The sequence below is a fragment of the Kogia breviceps genome, chromosome 13 (assembly GCF_026419965.1).
Source record: "Kogia breviceps isolate mKogBre1 chromosome 13, mKogBre1 haplotype 1, whole genome shotgun sequence".
Taxonomy (NCBI): Eukaryota; Metazoa; Chordata; class Mammalia; order Artiodactyla; family Physeteridae; genus Kogia; species Kogia breviceps.
Window position 1 is genome coordinate 71179848 of NC_081322.1, and position 27202 is coordinate 71207049.

Sequence of the window (27202 nt, forward strand, 5' to 3'; positions counted from 1 at the left end):
ATGGTAGCCTAGCCAAAACTTCAGTAGCCAGTATCCTGACCTATATATCAGAAATAAATTACATAGCATTCTGGAAGGATTCAGAATGTTTCTGAATAAGTTCTTAGCACTGTGAATTTAATGAAGCATATAAGCTCCTGCCTTAAATCATAATTAATTATTTTACTCAAAAAAAAAAAAGGGGGGGGTCAGGGGGCGGCAGGTTTAGTTTCTAATAGATGCTGACTAGAGGTCAGAATAGTAGTTTCTGTAGGGGATGTAATGGCCAGGAGGGGGCATGAGGGAGCCAGCCAAGGAGCTGGAACTGTTTTCTATCTCAGTGTGGATAGTTCCGCGGTGTGGTTGTATATAAAAATTAATCAAGCCACGTGCAGAATTTGTAGAGTTTATTATACGTAAGATATATCTTCATATAGAAAGCCTCTAAACACAAAAGACAAAGGAGCTTTAAAAAAAGGTTAGGTTTTATATTTTAAAAACTCATTAGATACCAAATTCAAGAGATAGATAATAGTTACATTGTAAAACGTTATCTTTTTTGAATAAAACTAATATTGACTTAAATGATGAATTTTAAAATGCATTTACTTATTGGTGATTAAAAATACTTAAGCAGAGTAGTATTTTAAGCCAGACAGAGCAAAGGAAATTCTTGTTTAATATATATATATATATATATTTTTTAAATTCCAGTAATATTCTTAAATTCCTGTTAAAAATATAATCAATATTAAAGTCAGTAAAATGCCTTTTTTGACTGACGCCTGGATTATTTTACCGCTTAACCTGGTTACACAGTGATTTTTTTTTTTTTTCTGTCAGATGTAACTGACAATCAGTTTAGTCTTTAAGATAAATGAAGTGATAACTCACATTGTAGCATCCTGTGGAAAATATTCAAACTACATTTAAAATGCTTTTTTAAAATGGAGACATCTATTATTCCACAAGAAATTGTTTCTGTAAAACTATAGGTTGGCTATGGCAATAGTAACTAAACTACATCCAACCCTGAAGGTAGAAAAATCCCTGAAAAGAAATACACAGCCTAGTCATAATATGCAATATAAAGGTTATTTTCTTATTTTAAAAATTCTCCCATTTTGGAGAAATCCAAACCTTTCCATAGTTCCCTTACTAGGCAGTGCCACATAAAGTTATTTAGTTAACATTATTATGATCATGGCTTACGATTAAGTTCAATTTGACAAACACCTATATATAGCAGCCCTCATATGGATGTCGGTTATGACAATGGTTGCAGTTCCATTAAAGAATACTTGCTTATTAAATTTGGTACAAAGCATGAATACTCAGGACAGATTGGCACAATACATGCAGTTCGAGAACTCTCTTCTCTCAAGCCAGTCATCACTGAATAAGCCATATTCCAGTCCTGCTTTCCAACTCTTTCCTTGTATCATAACTGATGCTTGTTTAAAATGCTTCTTAAAACATCTTCCAGAATAAGAAAGGTGCGCTTTGAAACCAGTCATCTGAACGCGTGGTGGAAATGAGGCAGGATAGCTGAACCAGTGCCAGCCGGGAACACGTGGGGGAGGGGAGGCAGGGGGAGCTGGCCCAGGCTCATGGCGCTCATGGCCAGGGAGGGCTCCTGCTGCTGCTGCCCCAGACAGCTTAACCTGGGGGGCAGAGGCTCCCCGGGCCCCAGGCTGAGACTGCTGTTCCCAAAGGCATTCTGGGGAGCAGGAGGGGGCAGCTGCCAGAAGCCCAACAGAGGGGAAAGGTCCAAAGAGGCAGGTATTGTTAGGTTCACAGCGTCTGCAGGTAGCTCCTTGGGCAGGTTGACTTTACCAGCACCTCCCTTAGCCAGATCAAAACCTGGGTTGAGCTTGTGAGGTGACTGAGGCTCTTGCAGAGGCAAGTCCTCAAGCAAATTGGTATTGCAAAATCCTTTAGTATCCGCTTTGAGGGGCAGGCTTGCAAGTGGGGAGTATGAGGTAGAACTGGTGTTGTACTTGTGATTCTGGAGGGGTGGGGGAGGAGAGCTGGGGGATGCTACGGGGTGGAGTGGGGCCAGGAGCTCTGGCAGCGCTGGCACAGGCTGGGAGGTTTGCTCCGAGGGGCCGTGGGTGTGGCTGTGTACCTCAGCCGGCAGGCCGCTTGCAAGCCCGTTCTGTGCAGGAGCCCCTAAAGGGAAAGGAGGCAGCGGGGCGGCCTTCAGCTGGAACTGGGGAGAGAGGGAGTGGAAGGTGTTCAGAAGGTCTCCGGACTGCAGACTCTCTTTCATCAGCTCCTGTGAGTGTGTCTTCTTGGTGTGTCGCGTGAGGTGGTCTTTGCGCCCAAACCTCTGGGCACAGAACTGACACAGGAAGTCCTTGCAGCCTGTGTGGACCACCAGGTGGCGCCGCACGTCTTTCCGGGTGTAGAAGCACCTTTCGCAGTGGTCGCACTGGTGCTTCTTCTCCTTGGCTCCACTCGGGGGCTTCTCTTCGGCGTGGGCCTTGAGGTGGTCCAGCAGCACCTCCGTGCTCCCTAGCTCCAGGGCACAGACCCCGCAGGTGAGGTCGCCGCTGCTGGCCGCGTGCAGGGCCAGGTGCCTCTTGTAGCCCAGCATGGTGTTGTACTTCTTCCCGCACTCCTCGCACCCAAAGGCCATTTTGTTGGGGTCGTGCGTCTGGAGGTGGTTTTTCAGGTGGTCTTTGCGGTTGAAAGTCTTCTCACAATGAGCACACTGGTGGGATTTCTGGGGCGAGTGGGTAGCCATGTGCCTAGGAGCAGAAGGGAGAATCTCACAACAGACCCAAGTGTATTTTAAGAGCTTTAGAAACATAGAGAAACCAACAGTATTAAAATGTTGATAGTCGTTTTTCTCTAGGTGGTGGTTTATGTGTTTTAGTTTTAAAATACTTTTCTGTATTTTCCAGATTCTACATATAAACTTATAAAAAAAACCAGGTACTACGTGATGCCGTTTTCACACCTGTAAAGAATATGCTTTGAGAACACATTTTCCTGATGTACACAAAGAGATTTCTAAACAAATACAAGTATGCAAGCATTTTAAGATATATGATCATGAAGAAATATTTTTCAGGAAGGGGTTTAAATGACTATTCTATACTCTTAAAATTTCTGAATTTCCAGAAGTGATCCGATTTGCCTTCTACACAGAACCCCATACCCCTGCCCCCCCCCCCGTGGTGTTATTTTTATTGTTTCCAGTACAATTTCTGCTTGGTCCTTATTGAGACAAAAAGTTCAGGCCTTAGACATAGAGCTAAACAGTCTATCATCTTTAACCTCAGAGAGAGTGTCTAACTGGACCCGGAATGCCAACCCCACCACCTGTTCTCGGAGCGTCAGCCGCCCGCCTCCCACGAGACCTTAACACTGAAGTCTTAGTTTCTGCCGTTTAATACTTTCCTATTGGCTATCACGTCACATGCGTGCAGCCCGTCTCCATTTCTTCAAGATCCCTCTTAAGACACCTTCAACTCACTTTCTAAAGGTCACTGGTAATTTCTTCCACAGAGTTCAAAAGGACTTTTTCTAGAAGGACTAAGACAGTAGAGGGAAACATACACTGACTGCGGCAGGTCCTACGAGACGGGTACAAACAGTGTTGAGGAACGGGGACAACGCAACAGGTATTTGGGGATCTGAAGTGATGCTGGGCTCTCCAAGTTCCACATGCATCTTTAAATACATTCATAGGTTGTCGAAAGCATTTTTTGAGGCTGCTAGAGGGCAAATAACAAACTTGACACTTAAACAATTTTCTTTCTATCTGGTCCAGAACTAATGTTTAGGAACCCTAGAGCTCTGTTCTGGACCTTGTCCCTCTCCCCTTTTTCCTCTGTGAAGGATTTCTATCTGATTAAATTTCATTTATCACCGTTGCGTAGATCAGTGCCAAGCTGACAACTCCGGACCTGGTATTTCCTACCCACACTTTCCTGTCCTACCTCTGAGAAAGGCTCAGGGGGACACAGCTCGTACCTGAGCAATAACACTCTTCACATTCCACCAGCTCCCACCCCTCTTGTTTGACTCTTTCCTCTGCCTGGCATCCAATTCTTCTTTTAGTTTCCCCCTCACCTGCTCATGCAACAGTTCCAACCTAGAACACGATCACCTTATGGCTGAAATTACTACCACATTTTGTTTCCCTCCCTAACTTCTCCTCTTACCTCACCACCCAAGAAACCACCAGTTTCAGTCTGTCCTACAGTCACCAAATACCACCATCTTTGGGTGTCACCTGGACCACATCAATGATCTTAGAATTCCTCCGGGGTTAACTGCTTACACTGGGACTTCGTCTGCCTTGCCAAATCACTGTTCCTGCCCTTTGCTATCTCCAATCTAACTGCTTTCATCCTTCGCTGTATTAAGAAGTCCCATGTTCTCTTTTCTAGTTAAGCAAGTCAGTTATTTTCTTCTTCAACCTCTGCTTATAAAATGGATCTTACGTTACAATTGAGGGACATGGGATGGAATGCTGCCCTTTTAAAAAAAAAAAAAAACACCTAAAACATCCTGCCCTCTCGCCACTCTTCTATCCCTTTATTAGATTGCTGCTTCAGGCCAGAGAGGCAAGAAATGTCGGGGACTGCGCAGGGAAGGCCGTCCTCGCGTGAAGTACACTGCTTCCCTTTTCTGCTTCTCTTCACACCCTTAGCTGAACAAGTTGTTTCCCTTCCTCAGAACCACCACCACCTACCTCCTAAATATTGCTTAAGACATCTTCTTCAGTGCGGTTTACCACAGTAATCCCACCTAATTCCTGTCATTCCAGTAATCTGTTAGCGCCACTGTCTTTTCCAAATATTTATCTCCTATATGTGTTTTGGTCTTTATCCATGGTTATAATATCCTCACTGTGGCTTAGCTGCAGCTAACACTGCTTTTGGTGTTCGGGTAAGGATAATTACTGTGTACACATAAGAAGCGGGTTGCAAAACAGGAAGCCTTTGCAACAAAATCGGTGCATACAGTAGGCACTCAACACATTTATGGCAACTAGAGATTGGCCGACGTACAGAACACATTTGAATTTTAGGCGTGTATAGGCTTATTTTAACAAATCAGCTTACTATGTTACATCATCTATAACTGCTATTCTTAAGAGCCATAATTTAAATCTCTCAATTCTTTCAAGTGCCTTCCTCCAGGGGCATTCCCAGATCTAATTATAATGTGGTTCGTGTTCATACCACTCAGATGGAAACTCTCTCCTGCTAAATTCTGACTCTTACCAATGCATTTATATGTTAGTCTGAAAGTGAAAGTTCATTTCATGAAAATTAGAGGCAAAAGATGCATTTCCCTTAACCAGGTATCAAAAGAGGCACAGATTAGTGGCGGTTCTGTGTGTAGAGCTCTGAAGGTACCATATATTCAATACATAACACACACAGCATTCACTGTCAATCAGCCTACTGTGTGACTTACTGATTTCGAGTATATATTGTCTTTCTATAATATAAAAATCCTTTACAGGCAGAAATCACATCTCATATATTCATTTCCCTCAGGGAAGTGAGGACCTAATAGGCACTCAAGAAATTCAGACTAAATGTACTATTTCTAAAAAAGGACCTATCTCCTAAAAGAGTAGTTTTTACCCTCTGTCATATCATGGATGCCTTTGAAAATCTGATTAAATGCACATATTTCACATCTGCATACCCAACAGAATTCCACTTGTTAGGGTGGCTTTTAGAGCCAAGTTGAGAAACTGCTCCAAAAGCCGGCACTCGGAGATGGACCCTCCCCCTCCACGCTCACTCTCAGAACCTGGACAAGCTCTCCGTCTTTCACACCTGGACTGTTAACAACAGACTGCAGATCAGTCTACGGGCCTCTTCCCTCTTCTCCAAATTACTCCGAGAGCCGTCTTTCTAACATCCTGACCAAACCATGTTTTTCAGTTCTCAGACTTACCGGAAGAAAACAAACCCTTTAGGACAGCAGACAAGGCCTGTTCTGAGCTGCTTCCTGCTCGCTACACTTTGAGCCCCGCTCTCCTCCGCCGCTACCCTCTGTGCACGTGTGCTTCAAGGACAAGGCTTAGGGCCTTCCCGGAACCTTCTTCCTCACTGTCTGCCTCCCATTCACGCTTTAGGTCACAGCTAAAGGCTGCAGCTCTCCGAGGAGCCTCCCCAGGTCTCATCAGCCGGTGGAGAACAACTTCCGCCACCTGCGTAGCTCTGTCAGAGCCCTTAGATTACACTGTAACGGTGTTTGCATGACTGTCTCCCCAGCCATGTGTCCTCTCATCTTTCTGTTCTTAGGCCTGGCTTATTGGAGGAACACAAGAAATATCTGTTGAAAAAGCGAACTGGACACTGCAAAGCACAACTGTCATACAAAGACTATAGTAATCACTGGAGATACAGCCATAAAGGCTAAAATGCATCCACATTCTGCGTCCCCTTTCCCCTGCAGTGTTTGGCCTGAGGGCTAGCAAAGCCTTTTAAAGGTATGTTTAAAAGTACATACCTTTTCTAAAGCCTCTCACCTCATTAATTTATATCTGGAAATGAAGGCTTTGCCACAGTCTGGCTGCAAGCACTTGTAAGGTCGCTCCCTGGAGTGGGAATAATTGTGGATAGTGAACTTCTCCAGGGTGAGGAACGTCTTGCCACATAATTGGCAGGGGTAGGTGGCCATGGGCTTTGTCTCTCACACCTTCCTTTTCAGATGCGCTGACCCAATGCTGTGCCATTTAAGTACAAATAGAAGGACGGTGCTGAGCACATCAGCAGAGCCACAGCAGCTGACCGCCAGGCCAGTGGGGAGGCAGCGTTGTGGTCCCGGACCTGGTTCTACCCAGACATGGGCCTCTCAGTTACCACTATCTCTGCTTCCTGCTTCCCACATCCCAGTTTCCACGCAGTCTCAGGTTGAGAGGAGCAAGTCTGAGGCATGGATGAGGTTCCAGAGCAGAAAGGCAATCTGCATCACTAGAGCTGGGGCACGTCCTGGATCACCAAACCGTCTGTGGAGAGAAGAGGAAGAGTTTCCTTGCATTTCATCTGCAAACAATGCTTATCCTCCCCCACCAATTCAGCATCAACTCCCCGGAGTCAACGTGTTCCTTTAAATGGCTTGAGTGCAGCACAACTCTCCATCCTCCTGTGTGCTTTTAGGAGGTTCTTACGCATATAAATCCACCTGTCTGTGCTGCTCCTGGGTGGCAGGAGTCAAGTGCACAGTGTTTTGACGACAGATGAAGCACACTTTCCCTTGTGGTAGAGACAGCTATTTCCATAGAGTCGGTATTATCGACTTCAAACCATGATTTCGGGTCACTGTGAAGTTCAGTCTGCCAATTCAAAGAAAAAAAACAAAAAAACCTCCCCAGTGTGTTCAAGTGTTTTACTGGTACAGAAAAAAAAAAAAAAATCCTCCCTGCTTATTCAAACCATGGGCTAGTCCTCTTCACTCACTGTTGGCAGAACATAAGTTGTTTATCACACCTGTTTAAACTTCCACGGGATGAGCCGAAATAATTTGTATACATATAAGTTAATTTGTTTGTGAGGTTACCGTGCAGGACTCAAGTCTACAATGTAAACAAAGTGGGAATAAAGCTAGTTTAGTTCACTGATGCGGTGCCTTTAGAGGGGAGACAAGAGGTTCCCACGGAGACAAAGGGACAGCTCGGGCAGAGCTCAGAGCACATTTAGATGTGCGGGCACCATCCTCCAGGAGACTGTTCTACTCTTTTTTTCCCCTTTCGTTTATGGGGACATTTCCTCCTCCCCCAGCCCCAGCCTGGGGGACCAGCTACCTGTTGGAAGGCCGCTCCTAGGAGGTGGGCGTGCCGCCTCAATCTGCCTCCAAGCCCAGTTATTCCCACCCTTCCAACCCAGGCAGATCACCCAAATCCAGGCTCCTCTTCTTCTACCAACAGACCATCATGTGGAAGCCTTCATAAGAGTCCAAAGCAGCATCATGAACAACACAGTAAAAGCCTGGCTACCTAGAATCCTGTGCTATTCTAGACAGAGCTAATCCTCAGGCAATGGACATTAACCTTTCAAGTGCCAATAGTTAAAAAAATAGCGTACTGTATGCTTACATTCAACACACTGGAGGAGCTTTTGTACCCAGGCCAGCTTTTTCTGAACTTTGTCACGTGAGCAGGGCCCTCATGGCAACCTGACCGATCACAGCAGGTCTTCAAGGCGTCTGGTCCCTGCAGTCATTCATTTATTGCCGGCTCTTTTAGAGCTGCTCTTTACTGTTAAAAGTTAATTTTTACTTACCTTTGTAGTTACTTTCAGATCAGAAAGCTGGAGTCTAGCTAGATGGAATTTTACTATAATAATAGTTCAAGCATCTTTAAACATATCAGCACATAGCACATGCAACATAGACAAACACATTCCTTTTCTAAGGGGCAAAAACTGCAGGAAACTTCTTGTGTTCCTCATCAGCTAGCTCGGATGTTTTTAGTGTCTGGCCAGAGTTCACAAGGAGCCAGCACCAGGCAGACACCCCTCACCATCCTGCCCCACCTGCTTGGAACCTTCAGAGCTGACGTGTGCACTTTGACCTGAAGCTTCAAGCACTGATCCAAAGCCGGGGACACTGGCGTTCTCAGCTAGCATCTTGGCACCAAACCTCCCTTCTTGTGGCGACACACACACAGCTTATTCCTCTGTGACCAAGTGTGACTTGAACTGAGCCCCTGTCCCAGCTCTGTCCAAGCCCCTCCCCCCCAGCTCCTTGCTCCTGCAGCGGCTGTCAGTTCACCTCGCTGCCCGGCCTCGAGGCATCTCTACCACCCTGGCCACAAAGTAATTCCTTCCAGGAATTCTACCCTGTGTGGCCGAGTTTTTGCTGCCAGGACTCATGGTGTGTCCTACTTCTCATCCAGCCTAAGTCTGGCTATAATACTGGCCCAGCTATAAAGGCATAGAATCATTAAATCATCATTAAATATACTCATCCACTGGAAATTGCTGTGTTTTTTCCAGGTCTGTTTTAAGAGATTAAAATGTACACACAATATGAAGTTTGAAATTCATTTTTTTCTTGTTCTCTTTATAGCTGAACTCAAAATAGCGCTAGTCAATCAGGAGAAGGAGCTGGTCTGGCGTCTCACCTACACCAATCCCCTGCATGTGTACTTTAACCTCATTCTCCCCAACTCCTGCTTTATGAGAGATGACCAGTGTCCAACAGAACTTTCTGTGATGGAAATGGATGGCTACTGAACACTCAAAATGTGATACTGAGAAACTGAAATTTTTATTTTATTTAACTTTAAGTAGCCACAGGAGGCTAGTGGCTGCTGTCCTGCAAGGCACAGGCACTCTCAGTTTCACTGTCAAAAGAGATGAAGGCAAGGCTACCCTTTCCTTCAGGCACGGCTATACTGCATTTGCCCTCAGGTGTTTCCCTGAAGCACAAAACGTATTTATGTAGATCCAGTCATTTGTTTTATGAATACTCCCTACTTCAAATTCCAGCTCACCCCTTTGTTAGCTGTCCTGAGTTTCAGTTATCTATCTGATGCATGTAAATGAGCTGGTAGGCACAAGCAACTGAAACAAGATGGATCTGAAAGTACTCTGTAATCTAAAGACACACCATACAAATACACGGTAGTATTTATAAACACTGGGATTAAAAGCAGAAGCCATCAGCTGCAAACTGACACATGGTTCTAACCACTCAGCTATGGATATAATAGAAAAGAGACACACGTTTTCTCCTATGTATGCTTCACCAACCGTTACTCATAGTGGGAGGACCCAGTAGCCTGGATAATACACCTGCTCAACACACACAGGACATAAGCGGTTGCAAGTAAAAACTGGCCTGAGCTCTTTGTTTCTCAACAGATATCAACTTTGATTGCTCACCAATGCACCAAGCATACAAAGGAAAAATAAGATTATTCAAGAAAAAAGTACCTGCCTTTAGCACTGAATAAAGTTTTCCCAGATGCACTTTCCAGCCACTTCCCTAGATTCAGAAGTCCAACAAGCTGTAGACCTCATTACCTTTCCCTCGGGCCTTCAAAGATGGTGGGTATATAATCAAGGGGTTTTACACATGGCCACACTGTATTTAAATGGGAGACATTTCCTCCAACTCTTTCCCCATTATACTTGCAAAGGACAACAACAAAACATTAAATCACTTAAGCATTTTTATACTTATTAAACGTATTGCATTTACGTCTTTGCCAAGACTGTTATCTTTCTGAGTTTTGGTCTCTGTGTTAAATACACCTAGTCCAACCCTAAGTGCAAAATTGGTCCTCAAATGTTGAACTGAATTAATTTTATAATAGTAAACATTCCTCAGTTTCTTCAGGAAGGCTTTTTTTAATGATGAACTCAAATTCACAAATAGTTATAACATTTCATTCACCATAACTCTGTATTTCATTAATAATGGATCTTCAAATATAAATATTTGCACTGTTTTCATGATATCATCACAAACTATTATAAACATAGTCTTCCCAACAGATTATAAATTCATTGTGGCTGAGGATCAAAGCCCAGCTATTTTAAAAAAATAAACTGTGTGGATAATACAGCATCTCCCATCACCATGTACTTGACCAGTACTGGCTGGCTGGCTGCTGCTGCTGATTCCGATCTTTGGTTGAAACCTGATGAGCCTTCTGGCCACACCCTTAAAACAGACTTGTGATTAACTTTCTATTATTTGGCAAACCTCCAAGCAATCCTAAGGGAGAACTAACAAAGGGATGGTCCTGACCATAATCAGTCAGTTCTGTAACTTGACATACGGATTGCATTTGAGTCTTAAATACGGTAATATTTCAACACCTGTCACCCTGGAAAGATAGTAAGTCTTCCCCCAAAACATCTCAGGACATAATTTTCAATCCCCTTGATTCTAAAAATACTGAGTGAGTGATACAGATCTGCCAGTATGCCAAAGAAGGCTTGTGCCATCTGCTTCATTCTGTTCATGCTGATTATTTTGGGGATGAGAGAGCATCAGATTGGAATAAGAACATATATATATGGCAACAGCCAGGAAGGACTGTGTTCCCTGAGGGCTGATGGTATACCACGGCGGAGGGAGAGGTCAGGGCACAAGTGTAGTTCCAGGACGTCCCCAATGCTGCGTAACACAATCAGCTAATGGGAGACAAATGTTTTACAACATTCTCAAAATAAACTATGACTTCTGGCTTCTATTTCCATTGTCCCCAGTGACACGATGCAAGGCCCATTTCTGAGAGGAAACTGAATTTCCATTTTTAGTCTTCCAACATGGGAACTCTTAAGTTCTTTTCTTGACTCCATTCATCACTCCTTGTGGACAGGAAGGTTCTACTCCAAACGTTTTTCTCTCCTAGTCCTGACACCTGGGATTGCTTTTATATAAATGTGTTAAGGCCAATTTTAAAAGGGCCTCTAATAAGGTTCTGTTTCTTCTTACACTCACTCACAAAATATGAAAGAGCCAATCCTGGAGCAGGGCAGGTGTAAATGCATTGTTTATTTGGCTCCAGGAGGCTTCTAGAGAGGGTGCTCTCCTCACTATTTAAAGGACTCTAATAGCAAGTCTCTATCATCTATGAAAAAACCATCCAGAAACATCAGCTGGAGGAAGAAGATACTCAGAACCTCCGGGTGGTTTTGCTACTTCTTGTTTTTCATTACGCACATGCACCGTAAAACTTGTTAGGTGTTGTAACTGAGCAAGCACGGTGTTAGAAGAATTGGAGCTCATTATATGTCTCATCAGCAAAAGAGGAGCTCTTGGGGCTGGACTAGTAACTTGGTTGAGGCTTACAGATGTGAAGCTTGCTGTGGCTGGGTTTTCAGCCTTAACTGAGAACAGGGGTTCATAAGCGGGGCCCATGGCAGAGGTTCCAGGGCCCATGGCTGAGAATTCTCAAAAATTTTGTGCAAAATTAGGAGGCATGTGTATTAGAGTTCTTAAGAGGAGAGGGACCATAGCTCTCTTCAGATTTTCTAAGGGGCTCTAGATTTTTAAACAGGTTAAAGGACACTGACTTAGATGAAAAAAGGGGAAAACCCTCTTGGTGCTATCAATTCAGTTTCACTTTTCATAAAGTCACTGATATTTCCTAAGCAAGGGACCATATATTTGGTGCCTCAGTCACTGCATTTTATCAGGTTAAAGTAAAAAAAAAAGGGTGGGGGGAGGGGGTCTATAATAATTTTCTTTGGAAATTCAAGCAATAAACAACTTCTACAAATTTCGTTTCAAACATGGGTACCGATGATAATTTAATAGATCCTATCATCTAAGACAGGCCTACCTTTTGACTAGAGGGAAGGTTGCCCTCAAAATCATAGGGATTCATTTGTCAGCATCTTTAAAAATCTTTTATTAAAGTGTGTGTGTGTGTGTGTGTGTGTGTGTGTATGTGTGCATGTGTGTATCCTCAATAAAGTACTAAGATACTATCATTAAAATCCGTAACACCTGAGCTGACATACCACCTGCCAGAAGAAGGCTCTTGCCTAGGATGAACTCTCAGGCTGGATCCCCAAAGCCTGTCACCCCACTATGTCTGCAGACCTCTCTCCCACAGTGGCCCAAAGGCAACCACCAGCTGCAGATCCATCTACTTGGGATTTCCTTAACGTGCCACCTTCTCTCACGCTTCTGTGTTTTCCACACCATGCTATGCTCCTTCCTGGACTATCCCGCCACCCCCTTGTCTACCTGGCCAACTCCTACTTTCCTTGTCACTCCCAGGCAGGGGGATGAGCTCCTCTTCCACATGGTGAGACGGTGAAACGAGGAGCCCACCAAGAAAGCGACCGGAACAGTCCAGGTGAGCCCGCAGGGGCTTGGGCTAAGGTGGTCGTGGTGGAGATAAAAGAGAGCACTGAAAACCACGGCTCAATTCGAAAGGGAAGATTGGTTTGGTGAGAAACTGCTTCCACAAAGCGTTCTTCTGTGTGCCCTCCAGAACTATTTATTCAACACCGGGTAGACATCTCCACTTTCATAGGTTTGAAACAATTTGCTTTCAGAGGTGGGAAGCATCGGCTGCCCGCCCCCGGTTCTGCTCTGGGGGGCGCCACGCACAGCAAGCCCCTGCCTCCTCAGCCCGCCAAGCAATCAGCTTTGCAGCCTACTGACTCTTTTAAAATGTCACCTTGAGAGGCTTAATTTTGTTAACCCAGTGACTAAGCTCTTATTTTCTTAGAAACAAGGCTGAAGATAAACAAGAAAGCCGAAGTGAACTGCTTGTTTACCTAATATCTAGAGAGAAAATTACACCACAGCTTTAGAACATCAAATCTATGCATTAGAGTTAGAAAAAAATGAAGGACGGGGTGCTAACCTTCTATTCACAAACAGTATGAGTAACACCTAGTTAAAGATGGTAAACTGAATAAAAGTATGTAGCCCCAGTCTCCCCTGAAACTCTACTAAAACAGTATTAATGAGAGTTTTTCAGAAACACAACCTACGATAACAGGAAAGGAGAAAACTGCAACAAACTTTTGGAAGCTGGAAAGCAGGAAAACAAGCAGTAACTGACTTAGCCGTCCTAAGAAAGAAGAATTCTAAGCCAGTAATGAAAAGCTCTGAAGCAACCTGATTCACCCTTGCAGAACCCATCAAAAGTCTCAAAGTTGGGCACTAGGTACTTCTGGAAATGGGGATAAGTGGGTATAGAAACAGAAAGAGTGGTTTAAAGTCTATCAGTGCATTCGGCCCTCTGACCCCCTCCCGAAAGAGGGTATGAGAAGGGGGTACTATGCTGAAACAGGGTGAATTAAGTAGAAGTTTGCATACTTCCCCTATTCGCCTATCAGAACAAAGGCAACCAGGCCTATTATACTCTCCAGGACAGGAGACTGAAAGAGTCTTCTCTGGGAAAGCTGACTAGCCCAAGAGAAAAGAGCTAACGACAAGGACAAATGGCAGTCCTGAAGGGTTTACCCATATTCCCCTACAACGAAGCCCTTGTTGACAAGCCCTATCTAAGTACACAAAGCTTCCATCAACTTTTCTATGGCTCCACTCACAAGTCAGTAGGCCTCCAAGGATCACCAGAAATCAGAAGCAAGCATCTATTAGGAAAAACCGACACAGAACAACCAGAAAAAAGAAGCTAGGATAATGAAGAAGAAAAAAGACTGCATGGAGAAAACTTCAGAAACAACTATCATTAACATCCCAGAGAGAATAGCGATATCCCCAAAGGAACTGGAGTTTAAAAAAAGAAAACAACAACGCACATATGGTCACCGTATCTTTGATAAAGGAGGCAAGAATATACAGTGGAGAAAAGACAGCCTCTTCAATAAGCGGTGCTGGGAAAAATGGACAGGTACATGTAAAAGTATGAAGTTAGAACACTCCCTAACACCATACACAAAAATAAGCTCAAAATGGATTAAAGATCTAAATGTAAGGCCAGAAACTATCAAACTATTAGAGGAAAACAGGCAGAACACTCTATGACATAAGTCACAGCAAGATCCTTTTTGACCCACCTCCTAGAGAAATGGAAATAAAAACAAAAATAAACAAATGGGACCTAATGAAGCTTAAAAGCTTTTGCACAGCAAAGGAAACCATAAACAAGACCAAAAGACAACCCTCAGAATGGGAGAAAATATTTGCAAATGAAGCAACTGACAAAGGATTAATCTCCAAACTTTACAAGCAGCTCATGCAGCTCAATAACAATAAAACAAACAACCCAATCCAAAAATGGCAGAAGACCTAGACACTTCTCCAAAGAAAATATACAGATTTCCAACAAACACATGAAAGAATGCTCAACATCATTAATCATTAGAGAAATGCAAATTAAAACTACAATGAGATATCATCTCACACCGACAGAATGGCCATCATCAGAAAATCTAGAAACAATACATGCTGGAGAGGGTGTGGAGAAAAGGAAACACTCTTGCACTGCTGGTGGGAATGTAAATTGATACAGCCACTATGGAGAACAGTATGGAGGTTCCTTAAAAAACTACAAATAGAACTACCATACGACCCAGCAATCCCACTACTGGGCATATACCCTGAGAAAACCATGATTCAAAAAGAGTCATGTATGAAAATGTTCATTGCAGCTCTATTTACAATAGCCAGGACATGGAAGCAACCTAAGTGTCCATCATCGGATGAATGGATAAAGAAGATGTGGCACATATATACAATGGAATATTACTCAGCCATAAAAAGAAACGAAATTGAGTTATCTGTAGTGAGGTGGATGGACCTAGAGTCTGTCATACAGAGGGAAGTAAGTCGGAAAGAGAAAAACATACACTGTATGCTAACACATATATATGGAATCTAAGGAAAAAAAAAAAAAAGTCATGAAGAACCTAGGGGTGAGACGGGAATAAAGACACAGACCTACTAGAGAATGGACTTGAGGACACGGGGAGGGGGAAGGGTAAGCTGTGACAAAGTGAGAGAGGGCATGGACATACATACACTACCAAACGTAAAACTGATAGCTAGTGGGAAGCAGCCGCATAGCACAGGGATATCAGCTCGGTGCTTTGTGACCACCTAGAGGGGTGGGATAGGGAGGGTGGGAGGGAGGGAGACGCAAGAGGGAAGAGATATGGGAACATATGTATATGTATAACTGATTCACTTTGTTATACAACAGAACCGAACACACCATTGTAAAGCAATTATACTCCAATACAGATGTTAAACAACAACAACAAACAATAACAAGGAAAGTGACAAGTGCAAGACCCCAGGGGCAGGCATTTGAGTCAAACTTGCTGGGGGAGCATCTGAGAATCTGCAATTTTAATAACTCCCCTGATGACTCTTAGGCACCTTTATGTTTGCCAATGTGGCTTCTTTAGAGGGTAGGTGCTATTTTTACATCTTTGTTAGTCCTAATGCTCACTAGTGATTAGCACCATGAAGCAACCTTTTATAACCCAGAGACTAATTAACAGTTAAATTGTTAAAATGTGCATCATTAGACTAAGAAACAGGAAAGAGGAGATAATTTTTAAGTTAATGAGACAGTTTACTATCTTTGTCATATGAAAAGGGTACCTATTATCACTGTTTCTTGTTAAACATTTGTACTAGAAGTTGTGGTCAAAACAATAAAGCAATAAAAAGACTTAAAATTGGAATGGAATAAATCTTTTGCCATTCACAGATGACTATATAGAAAACTCGAAAGAATCCACACATAGAATATGAGAATTAGAAAGTCTGACAAGGTATTTGGTTACAAAAATCAAAATACAAAATCAACTGCATTTTCAAATGCCAGCAAACAGAAATATAATTTAAAATTAATTAGCCACAAAGCAAAGATAGCTAGGAATAAATCTAACCAAAGACAAACAAGATATTTATGGAGAAACTATAAAACTATACTGAAAGACAAAAGAAAACAAATAAATGAAGAACTATACCATGTTCATGAATAGGGAAATACAGATAGAATTATTGTAATATTGTCAGTTCTCTTCATATTAATATACTGGTTCACTGAAGTTCTAATAAAAATTCAACAAGGTTCTTTGTTGGAACTTGACAAGATCATTCTAAAATTTTATATGGAAGAGGAAAAGTCAAGAATAGTCAAGACTTTCTCCACTCAACTGGCTCATTCTCATCATCATACAAACAGACCAAAGAAGAAAAGGTAAAAGATAACAGATAAAAACATTTATTAAAAAAAAAAAGGCAGGGGGCTTCCCTGGTGGCACAGTGGTTGAGAGTCCGCCTGCCGACGCAGGGGACACGGGTTCGTGCCCCGGTTCGTGAGGATCCCACATGCCACGGAGCGGCTGGGCCCGTGAGCCATGGCTGCTGAGCCTGCGCGTCCGGAGCCTGTGCTCCGCAACAGGAGAGGCCACAACAGTGAGAGGCCCGCGTACCGCAAAAAAAAAAAAAAAAAAGCAGTATGATATAGGCACAGGATTAGACAAATGGACCAATGGAGTAGAATGAACAGCCGAGAAACAGACCCACTTTTGTATGGAATCTTAATATACGACAGGGCTGGCACTACAATCATTGGGGAAAGAATGGACTACTTAATAATTGGTTATCCATCTGGAAAATAAGGAAACTGGATTCCTACCATACATCATATAGGAAATTAATTCCAGACAGATTACAGGCTTAATGTTTAAAACAAAACTTTAAACCTTTAAAACCTTTAAACCTTTAGGCAAGAACAAAAAAATAAAAAGGTATTTCACAGAAGAGGAAACCCATGTAGCCAATAAACAAATGAAAATATGTACAGTTTTATCCAGGTTAGATCTCTTGGTCCATCATTAAAATCACTTCCCATGTACATTTTACTCTGTGGGCTTTCCCCCTTCTTGACTGGTAAAGCTTCAATCCTGGTTAATTTATTTAATCCCCAGCCCTATCCCTGGCACTCCTTATGCCCCCATTCCCTGCCTCTCTTTTTTTTTTTTCCTTGTGTCATGCACTTACCACATCTGACACTTTTTGTTTCATTTCTTAACACCCCCCTCCCCAACTAGACTGGCAAAAATTAGAAAGTCAGGCAAAACCAAGTAATGCCCAGTGGAAAGGGAAGAGGTAGTATACAAGCCTGGAGTCAGGACGTGTACATTCTAAGATGCTCTTCCTTAAGAACTAAGATATGACGCAATTAAACTGCTCTATAAAGACTCATGCATGAAAAAAAAGTGAAAACAATCATTGAAACTCAAGATGGATAAGAAATATGGTTGTCGAAGGAATAATTATCTCTTGCTTGGGAGATCAGGAGAGGTTTCATGGAGAAGCCAAAGTTTAAGCTGAGCCAGCAAGTTTACCTGGTGTTCAAGGGGGAGGTGGTCTATTGCAGGCCAAGGGAATGAATCAACACAGGGTACTTGAAAATAAGTACTTCAGTATGACTGGATATGGATGTAAACAATGGGGGTACCACGGACAAACAGGCTGGAGAGACACAGACCAAATCATAAAGCGCCAGTGACGTATCACTCTATTGCACTAGGAGAAGGTGGGCTTTTGTTGTAATGTTTTAGCAGGCTAACATATTTAGTCAAGGGTAGCCACTAACTCTGGGTTTATGTGGAGGTAGAGTGAGGTGGTGAGAGAAGTAGAGATAGATAGAAAAATGCCAACAAAACATTGTCTCAACAGGAGTAGGAGGCATTCCTGCTGAGTGATGGAAAAGGCATAAGCACAGGAACCTAAGCCTCAAAGAGCCACAGAAGACCAAGAGGAGGCAAACTACAAGGGGCAGAGGTCCCAGGACCAGCGGCCAGGGGAGCCAGGCAACAGGAACCCACTACAGCAGGCGCCCCTTATCCACAGCGAATATGTTCCAAGACCCCCAGTGGATGCCTGAAACCACAGATATTACCAAACTGTACATATGCTATGTCTTTTCCTATACATGCGTACTTAGGATAAAGTTTAATTCAGAAATTAGGCACAGCCAGAGATTAACAACAACAACAAGAACGAAATGGAACAATTATTACAAACCCTGTAACAAGTTATATGAATGTGGTTTCTCTCTCTCAAAATATTTTTTTCCAAAATATCTTATTGTACAAATTTAATGCCTTTTCCGCACCTCAACTAAGCACTTATCACGAACCGTGGCCGTAACATTTGCGGTTTGAGGAGAGACAGCAAAACTAGCACAAATTTCTCTTTCCTTCTGCACAATTTCACAGATAGAAGATTCCTTCTTACTGTAGATCTTAGCTATCTCGACATATGATTTTTCTCCTTATTAAGTTGTTAAGTTTCATCTTCTCACTTAAAGGAAGCACTTTACGGCTTCTCTTTGGCTCATCCAAATTGACGGCATCACCACTCTTGTGCTTATTTAGTAAAATAAGGGTTATATGCACTGTGATACCGACAGTGGGTCTGATAACTGAGCCAGCTGCTAAGTGACCAACAGGCAGGATATGCTGGATGAAGGGATGACTCGCGTCCCGGCTAGGATGGAACAGGCCGGCATGAGATTTCATCATGCTACTCAGAATGGTGCACAATTTAACATTTATGAATTGTTTATTTCTGGAATTTTCCATTTAATATTTTTGCACCGAGGTTGACCGTGGGTAACTGAAACCATGGAAAGTGAAATCTCAGATAAGGAGGGACTATTGGAGTTAAATTAGGACTTAGAAAATGGTAGAGGAAAGAGGGGACAGTGAGGGTGGAGAGGGAAAGAAATATCGAGCCCCAGAAGAAAAACCTACCCAAACACAGGAGTTCAGAGTGCAGTTTTAGATGTACTGAATTTAATGGTGCCTAACGGGCATCCGGGCCAGCCAGGAGGCTTCCACATGGAGGAGGCCCTGAGGTCGTCTCCCAGACTAAATACTAGCGAATAATACCCTTGCCTGCAGGGAAGCGGATACCATTCTGAATCTGACTTCTGTAAGTGACTATAAATTACTCTGGGCTCTGTGTATGTGCGTGGCTTCAGATCATCAGCAAGGGCACATGATCAACCTTGATCACCAGTGTCTGTCTTCCCCAAGTGGTCTGCTCCAGTGGGGTGGCCTGGGCTGGGGAGGGATTTCTTTTCTTTACAGCAGGCCTCAGCTAGACTGGTCCTCCCTTAGGGGACCTACTCTGCACTGCGGAGCCAGATGGAAGCGGGTGTGTGGTGGCATGTCCCTCTTGGAGGCTCCAAGGACAGAAGAAGCCTTCTGTCTCAATTCCCTCAGTTCCTCTTAGGTAAGGTAGTGTAGTGACAAGTCTGTGGTGATAAAAATAAGCAAAATGAGAATTAAGTTTGCATTTTAAAAAAACTTGAGAAGATGTTCCAAATAATTTCTAGATGGTGATAATACAAAACAAGACCCTAATAGCTCAAAAATCCTGTTTGGTTGCCCACTCTACGAGAAGAGGTGGGTTTTGTTTTTGTTTTGTTTGTTTTTACAGATGGGAGCTTTTTATTATTATACTGTGTTTAACACATCGAAGATAACATGTAACTGATTTTGTCAAGACTGGCCACTCCAGGCCTACATGGAGGTGGGGAGAGAAGAAAGAGGTAGAAGCAGATAGAGAATGCCCATAAAACTCCGTCTTGACTGGATGGGAGGAAGCACTGGAAAAGGCAGAAGCCCAGGAATAGGAGCCTCGATGAGCCACGGAAAACTGAGAGAAACCAAACCACCAAGGGCAAAAGAGGACCGCTGACCAGGAGCCAGGCTCCATCACCACGGAGGCGTCATCTGAAACCACCCCGTTATGACACCGCTCCCTTCCGCACCTGTATGGAGCGGAAGCAGGGAGCTTACGCAGCAGCTCGGGACTCCCCAGACAGGGCCAAAGCACCCCGACCTACGGGACCAGTCACTCGGCATAATATCCACCAGGCAGAGAGGAGGGAAGGAAACATCTTTACAGGTTCTTAACTCCTCCCCACTCCTCCTCGCCCCACCTCATACACGGTGGTCTTAAATATTAACATTTAGAAAGAAACAGACAAAGGTCTACAAGCAAGCAAGACAGGTATGTGCATCCAGAGAGGCAAGTGTGAGGCCCGGGACTGGTTCCCAAGCTGAGATGGGACGGAATGTGTCAGGAAGACTGTTAATGAACTCTAGGTAGCATGGTAGGGGGTGGGATGGAGCACGGACCCGAAATCCAGAAAAGAGCCTTTGGTGTTGGGAGAAGATTTCCTAGTCATTGAAGTCAGCGGCAGGGGCTACTCCTTTGTGACAGCTGGAAATATATCCCCCTCCCCCCTCCCAACAAATCCTCGGCTACTCGCCTTTATGCCCTTTACGATGTGTTTCTATAGCTGACAGCCGTGATCTCTTTTCCTGGAACTCTAAGAGCAGGGCACAGAGGAACCAAAACTTACCTAATTATCGGCAGGGCCTATTGTCCTAATACGGTTACCATTCTAGGGAAAAGAAAAGCCTGATTCCTTCCCAGGAAGTGTGTGAGGGCAAAGGCTCACACTGAGAAAAGAAATAAGAAAAGCTCACTAGTCACATGGATGACGGGAAGCCAGACACCCGAGTTAAAATCTCTTGACGGAACCTTAAAAGCTACATGAGATCGGGAAAGGATGCTCAAGACTTGGGTGGACTGTTTGATCCTAAAAAAACCCCACCTCTCTAAATAAATAGAAAAAGGGCTGAAAGTGCAGATAACAGTATGTCAGCAAAGGGTCGCTAGGGGGCTGAATCAGAGATGGATGGCTTTCTTTGTTTTTCCTCTTTGAGTATCCGTACTTTCTAAATTTTTATAATGACTACTTGGGCTGCGTTTAGGAGCGAACCAGGTGGACAAAAGGCAGTAGATCTATTTCAGGCAGAGGGGAGACCATGTAAAAGCACAGAGGCATGAAGCAACACAGGGCAGCATGGATCACGTGGTCTAGTCTGGCTGGAAGGCAGGTGTGCCGGGGCGGGTGGGGGGGGGTAGCAGGAGACGGGTCTGCCAAGAAGGCCGTGCCCTGAACACCAGGGGTCCGATGCGCCAGGCGGGCGGATCTGGGAGCCAGTGAAAGTGAGGACGCTGTATCAACAGACTGCTGTCCACAAGCAAAAAGTTACACGTAATCACTAATCCCTCCCCCATGGATAACTTCATTACCCTGCAGGAACAGCAGATTTAAAAGTACTGTTCTGAAACCTCTAAATGGTTCCTTTTTTTCCCACAAGGAGGGCCTGAGACCTAATCTGATTAACTGAATGGACACAGATGTAATTGGCAGTTTCAAAAAACAATTTACACTTCTTTTTCCAAGCTTTTTCAATGGATGAACATCCGGCACTCACTTAACTATAAACTGTGTACACAGTTCAGAGAGAAAAGTGAAATTGCTGTGCCCACTCCAAAGCTCACACCCCTTCCTCCAGAAGCAGAGGTCTGCCCACCTCTGCGGCCACATGTGCTATTTACAGGACAAAGCTACCATCCAGTGCTTGACCGAGAATCTTCTCTTGGCCTTTCCACGGCACATCCAATAAATTCAAAGGATGCCGAGCAAACTGTTCAACCAGAAATACTTGGCTAGAAATACAAAAATATTGATCACCAGTCCTTTAAGAGGACCCCAGTTTTTCGTTTTTGTCTTGGTTAAGGTGACAGACATTTTATTTCATCCTGTTTCCAGTTTAAAAGGAAACGGCACTGGAGAGACAAGGCAACTTTTCCAAGTTACTGCACTGTCTTCTCTGAAAGGGAGAAAGGAATGTCGAGGAAGGGGGGTGGGGAGCTTAAAGAGAGTGGAACGCTAGCCAGCCGGGCCTCCTCTCCTTTTCACCTTAAGTCTTTTCTCTCCCTCATTCACAGCTTTAGGTTCTTTGTTTGTTTAACAAACCATTACAATCGCACCCCGTTCAATGGGGAGGAATGTGAACCTCTCTAAGTAGCTGTCCTCGCGATCCACATGTGTGGTCCATCGGCAGCCCATCCGCAGGGGCTTCAATGTGCTGTTCTGTGCTCCTGTCGCCCTGGAGGCCAGGCACCTTGCTTACAATAAGCCCCAATTTCCCGCTGCCGCATGCCTGCTGCTCCTTCCCAGTAGCCTATAGCGATGCCTCACGTCGTCCTTCCTTTCCGGCTTGCCTGGCGATTGCCCTGTCCATTCTGCCTGAGCCTGAGCTCCAGAGACACACAGGGCCTGGGGTGTTCGCCACCCCCTACCTGTCTTCAGCCCACAGACTCACCACCCAATACTTGGCAGTCACATTCCAGGATCTTACTGGTCGTCACGCACGGTCTTCCAATGTCAATCATACGGTGACCAGAAGATACAAGGGCAAGACACTCCCACCCCCACCCCCCAACACACACACTCCTCATGAGAACTGCCAGTGCCTTTCTCAGTTCCTAGTAGACATACTGGCCACGTTAGGATGAATTTCAATTTCTGGCCGAGAAATCAAAATATTATTCAGTAAGAATATTCTATTTCAAATGGAGCCAAAATAACCTTTAGTAAAATAATATTACATCTCAGTTGAACTCAAAAAGTCCCTCATGCCACTTTGTCTACTAATGCCCATATGACAGCCCTGTGAGACAGGCTAGAAAGGCATCTTTATCCCCATCTAACAGATGAGGAAACTGAGGTCAAGACATCTCAGTCCTTTGCCCATAGGCACTGACTAATAAAAAGATACAGCAGGTAATACACCGTACTAAGCAAAGCTTAATGCACAGTGTTAACTTCTAAGAGTGTTACCTCCCATTAATGTCATGACTGACGACGACGTGACCAGAGGCCAAACCCGGACGTTCTGAGCTAAACCAAGCACTCTCCACTCCCACCCTGCCATCCTCCCCAGCTAAGCTGTCTACACCGCAGCGGACTTCAGCAGTAGCTTTTACCGCAGTATTTGCAAACAAAGCCTTGGAAGCTGTAGGTGGACTCCCTAGTGCAACTGGTACGTGACCAGCATCTTCCTTAGGCTTATCAGTCAACATCTTCCACAAATGGGCGGCAACCTTTACACATCTTCTTATGTACACAAGTGAGGAGTGAAGATAGGGCAGCTTTTAAAGCTTCTGAACTGACAGTGTTGTCAGCAGAAAATTCCAGAGATCTGCAGGTATTACGGGGGCTGTGTGTGGGGAAGGCAGAGGATATGAGAAGTTGCTAACTGCAGGATCTGATTTCCCGAAACACAGAGGATATACTAATTTGCTTTTTAAAAAGGAAAGGTTAGAAGAATTCCGTTCTAAGGTATTCCACAGTTTGAGGGGGAAATGTAGCTCTTCTCTACCAGAGGCTTTCTGAAGTGCCTTGAACCTCCTGCATGTCCTTGACCTCTTTTACTACGTGTTTACAAGCAATTACTAATAAACATGCTCAGATAGAAGAAATTTTTAAAAGCGATCATTGCTTGCGTACCTACTTGGTGACAGGAACCATCAGCTCGAAGGCAGTCAGGGAGACCTCTCAGAAGTTTGAGGCTTCAAACCTGTAAGAAGAGATCTTGCACACCTTAAGTGAACGAAGCTAGAAAAACACTCCCCCTGCTCCCCGACCCCCGCTCACGCGGCAACCTGGGCTTGCTCACTTCAAGAGCACAAACACATACACAACTGCTAACGTGTGGAGGAGACTTTCTCCTGCTTTTTAGGCATCTTAATAGATGACAGATCAAGTTCAGATGTTAAAATCCTACAGTATAATACTTAAATAGACCCACCACCCTCAATTTTAAAATGTCTCAGATACACCATATGGCAAAAGTCTGTTAACATTTAGATCATCTGATATATTTAAAAGGTGTGCTGAAGTTCATAATGTTGTAACTTAAAAGGTTTTCAACGTCTCATGTAATCTTGCCCAAGAAGATCTTTAAGTATTTATATTATATCCTTTGTCCTACTTGCAACTGGATTAGAAAAACCCTGATGTTTCCCCCTGCTTTCTGCAAGTAGAAAAAAAACAACCATGAAATTGCTTACATAAAATATTCAAAGTAGAACTCAGAGAAAATGGCATTTAAAAAAAAATCAACTGTATTAGAATACCATAAAACAGGTATGCAAATCTACGTAATCACAGAACCTAAAACAAATTATGAATTGAAAAAAATCAGCAATAACCAGTAGACATTCATTTCCAACAAAAGCTTCACATAAAAAGCTTCATATCTTCATAGAGATTTATCAACTGTGCAGGGTGAAAAGGCTGAAGTCTCCAATTTGCATATACAATTCCACGGTTACCAAACCTGGCTATACGTTAGAATTACCAGGGCAATCATTTAAAAATACAGATTCCCAGGCCTACCAGGGCAATCATTTAAAAATACAGATTCCCAGGCCTACCAGGGCAATCATTTAAAAATACAGATTCCCAGGCCACGGTACAAACTAACACTGACTGACAGGATTGCTGGGGCCCTGGGAACCTATGTTTTCACGAAGTCTCCAGAAAGGTCTACAGCCAGCTTCGCACCACTGATCCCTGGTGAGCATTCGGAAACGGGTATCTCTGTTCACCGATCAATTATAAAAGTTGGCTTCTTCCAACTAAGACTATGCTAACCAGTAGATCCTCTTAGGGGGGAAGCTTTTCGGGATTCTCTTTACCAGTACAGAGGTAAATCTATTATGTAACAGCCAATTATATCTCACCTAAGCAATTTATTCACTTGGTTGCCTGTTTTCTTCTCTTAATTTGCTCAAAAAGGCTATGTCCATTTATTTTGAATAACATAAGTTATTAAACAGGAAAATTAAGTTAAAAACAGGAAAATTAAGGCCATTTTCAGACAACTAAAGTTTAAAAATAATCCACCACAATTGAGGGAAAAAACTGGAGGTGAGTAGGTTCTCTGAATCATCCAGAGTATCTGTTTTAAACGTATTCCTTGCTTTGCATGCGTAAACACTACACAAATTATCCTCATGGCCCATCTCTCTTCTCAAAGTACTCAACCTTTATCGTGGTAGTTTAATTGGGTGGTCTCCAAAGGCCTATATTAATTTTTTTTTTTAAGCTGTAAAAAAACATTAAAGCAAGAGAGTACAATTCTTCTGGATGATTCCTCCTTTGCTCCTACCCATCTCATCAATGGATAATACCAATTTATGAATTTATGAAGAGAAGGCAGAGGCTCTCTTCTGCTTCACTAGAAAGGGCGCACATGACATGAAGTACGCAAACCAGGCAGTGGAGTAGCTTAGCTTCATTGTCAAAATATTCAAATTATCACTAAAAGAAAGAGATTCCTTTCTGAATTCAACAATACTCCTTGGCCTCCGAGGGCTCACACAGGAGCTTATTCTTAAGCCGTTCAATGTAAGCAGCACTAGTGAAAGCGGAGAACTCTGGCAGGGAGGAGATCAAGTCCCTCGGCCTTTCCCACCTGCCATCTCAGCCCCAGTCTAATGCTTAAATAGTTAACAATGCAACAGAGAACCTGAAAGCATGCGTGGCCCCAGGGGAAAAATCATGTGCAGTCTACAACAATTTAATAAAGCAGAGCAGAGGCAGTTAGGAAAAATAACACATCTACATTTGACAGGATGCTACTTGCAGACTGTTGTTTTTCAGGTCAGAATTTGGATTTCAAAAATCACAGAAAAAGGGTTTTAATATGTCAATTCTATTATTTTTTTAAAGAATACAGTTTTTAAACATGACCCAACAACATTAAACATTTCTAGATATACTTGTTTCTGAGCTTCAGAGTAGCGAGAAAAATCACATTTTTCTAGGAACGGGGATTGGTGCACGGTAAACAGATCAGTTAGAGGGAATTGTCTTAAATAAAGGGGAGATGTTTAGGGGGAAGTGATTTGTTTATTCAGTGATGACAAAAACTAAAGTTTCCTGAATCTAGAGCGTTATGATTTCTAGAATGCATTTCTGCTGTCACAATCTGTTTTTCTAAGCATTAGCTTCTGAGAGCCGCTTTGAGAAACACGTCTTTTTCTCTGTTAATGAACTGGTTTAGCTGCCCGCTGAGCGTTCACTGAAACCCGAATTGAACAAAGGGATTTCCCTCCAGTTTCAGCTCATTCACTTGGAGCTACTCCTGATTTTGCTTAAGTAAATTCTTCAAACTGACTTTTTTATTTCAAATGATTTGAGTGGGAAAGAACTGGGCAAGCCTTGACACCGGGAGGCCTGCCCCGGCTTCCAGCGAAAGACTCCTCTGGGTTGAGGATGTGCAGGGCCTGTTTTCGAAAAGCCTCCCAGATAAGTTTTTTATTTTCTAAGGACTGTAATTCCAGACTGAAAGGAGCCCACCCGATTTGGCAGATTACAGGCAACTAAGTCTTACTTCGGGAGCTGGATCTCCGCGACTGAGATTATACTTCTGAAGTGGAGACCGTAAACAGGACATTCATATTCATTTCACAACAGTGGAGTCGTTTTGAAGACGACACCAAGGAGCATGTTGTGAAAGGGTCGCTCAGAGTTGGAACAGATCTGTGGGCCTGGCACCTGGCCCTCTACCTTCTCACACGATCCCTGGGGGACTTCAGTCACCACCCAAGGTTTCAACTACTCCTTGGGGTCACAGACCTCCCAAATCTCTATCTTCAATCCTGAACTTCTTTCAAATTTCAGGCGAATCCATCTACCTTCCTCCTGCAGCTCTCAGCTTAGATATCGTCAGTGCCCCTGAAGGTCACCTATCCTAAAGCAGGGGCTCCGCACGGCTAACCCGCCAGGCTTGCTCCTCCAGCATCACCGCTTTTAGCTACTGGCACCACTATGTCATAAGAGCTAACATTTATTGGATGCTCACCAGGGTCATGGCCATTGTTTTAATCACTT

General features: G+C 43.5%; 2 protein-coding genes across 8 annotated transcripts in view; one reads left to right on the forward strand and one right to left on the reverse strand.

The window, feature by feature from the left end:
- The window catches only part of ZC2HC1B (zinc finger C2HC-type containing 1B), a 41397-nt gene extending 33363 nt beyond the window's left edge, over window positions 1-8034 (forward strand). Inside the window, exon 11 of the mRNA XM_059083197.2 lies at window positions 5898-8034. The gene's annotated coding sequence lies outside the window, so the exon portion shown is untranslated. The remainder of the gene's footprint in view (window positions 1-5897) is intronic.
- Window positions 378-27202, reverse strand: part of PLAGL1 (PLAG1 like zinc finger 1) — a 68505-nt gene continuing 41680 nt past the window's right edge. For 4 of the 7 annotated variants that reach the window (XM_059083287.2, XM_059083288.2, XM_067010928.1 and 1 more), the window contains 3 exons: window positions 23810-23879; window positions 6488-6967; window positions 378-2732 (listed from right to left, as the gene is read on the reverse strand). In XM_059083287.2, the coding sequence (XP_058939270.1) occupies window positions 1493-2732; window positions 6488-6639 (1392 nt within the window). In that variant the 5' untranslated portion in view covers window positions 6640-6967; window positions 23810-23879 and the 3' untranslated portion in view covers window positions 378-1492. The remainder of the gene's footprint in view (window positions 2733-6487; window positions 6968-23809; window positions 23880-27202) is intronic. The other 3 variants (XM_067010931.1, XM_059083293.2, XM_067010929.1) reach the window with 2 other exon arrangements.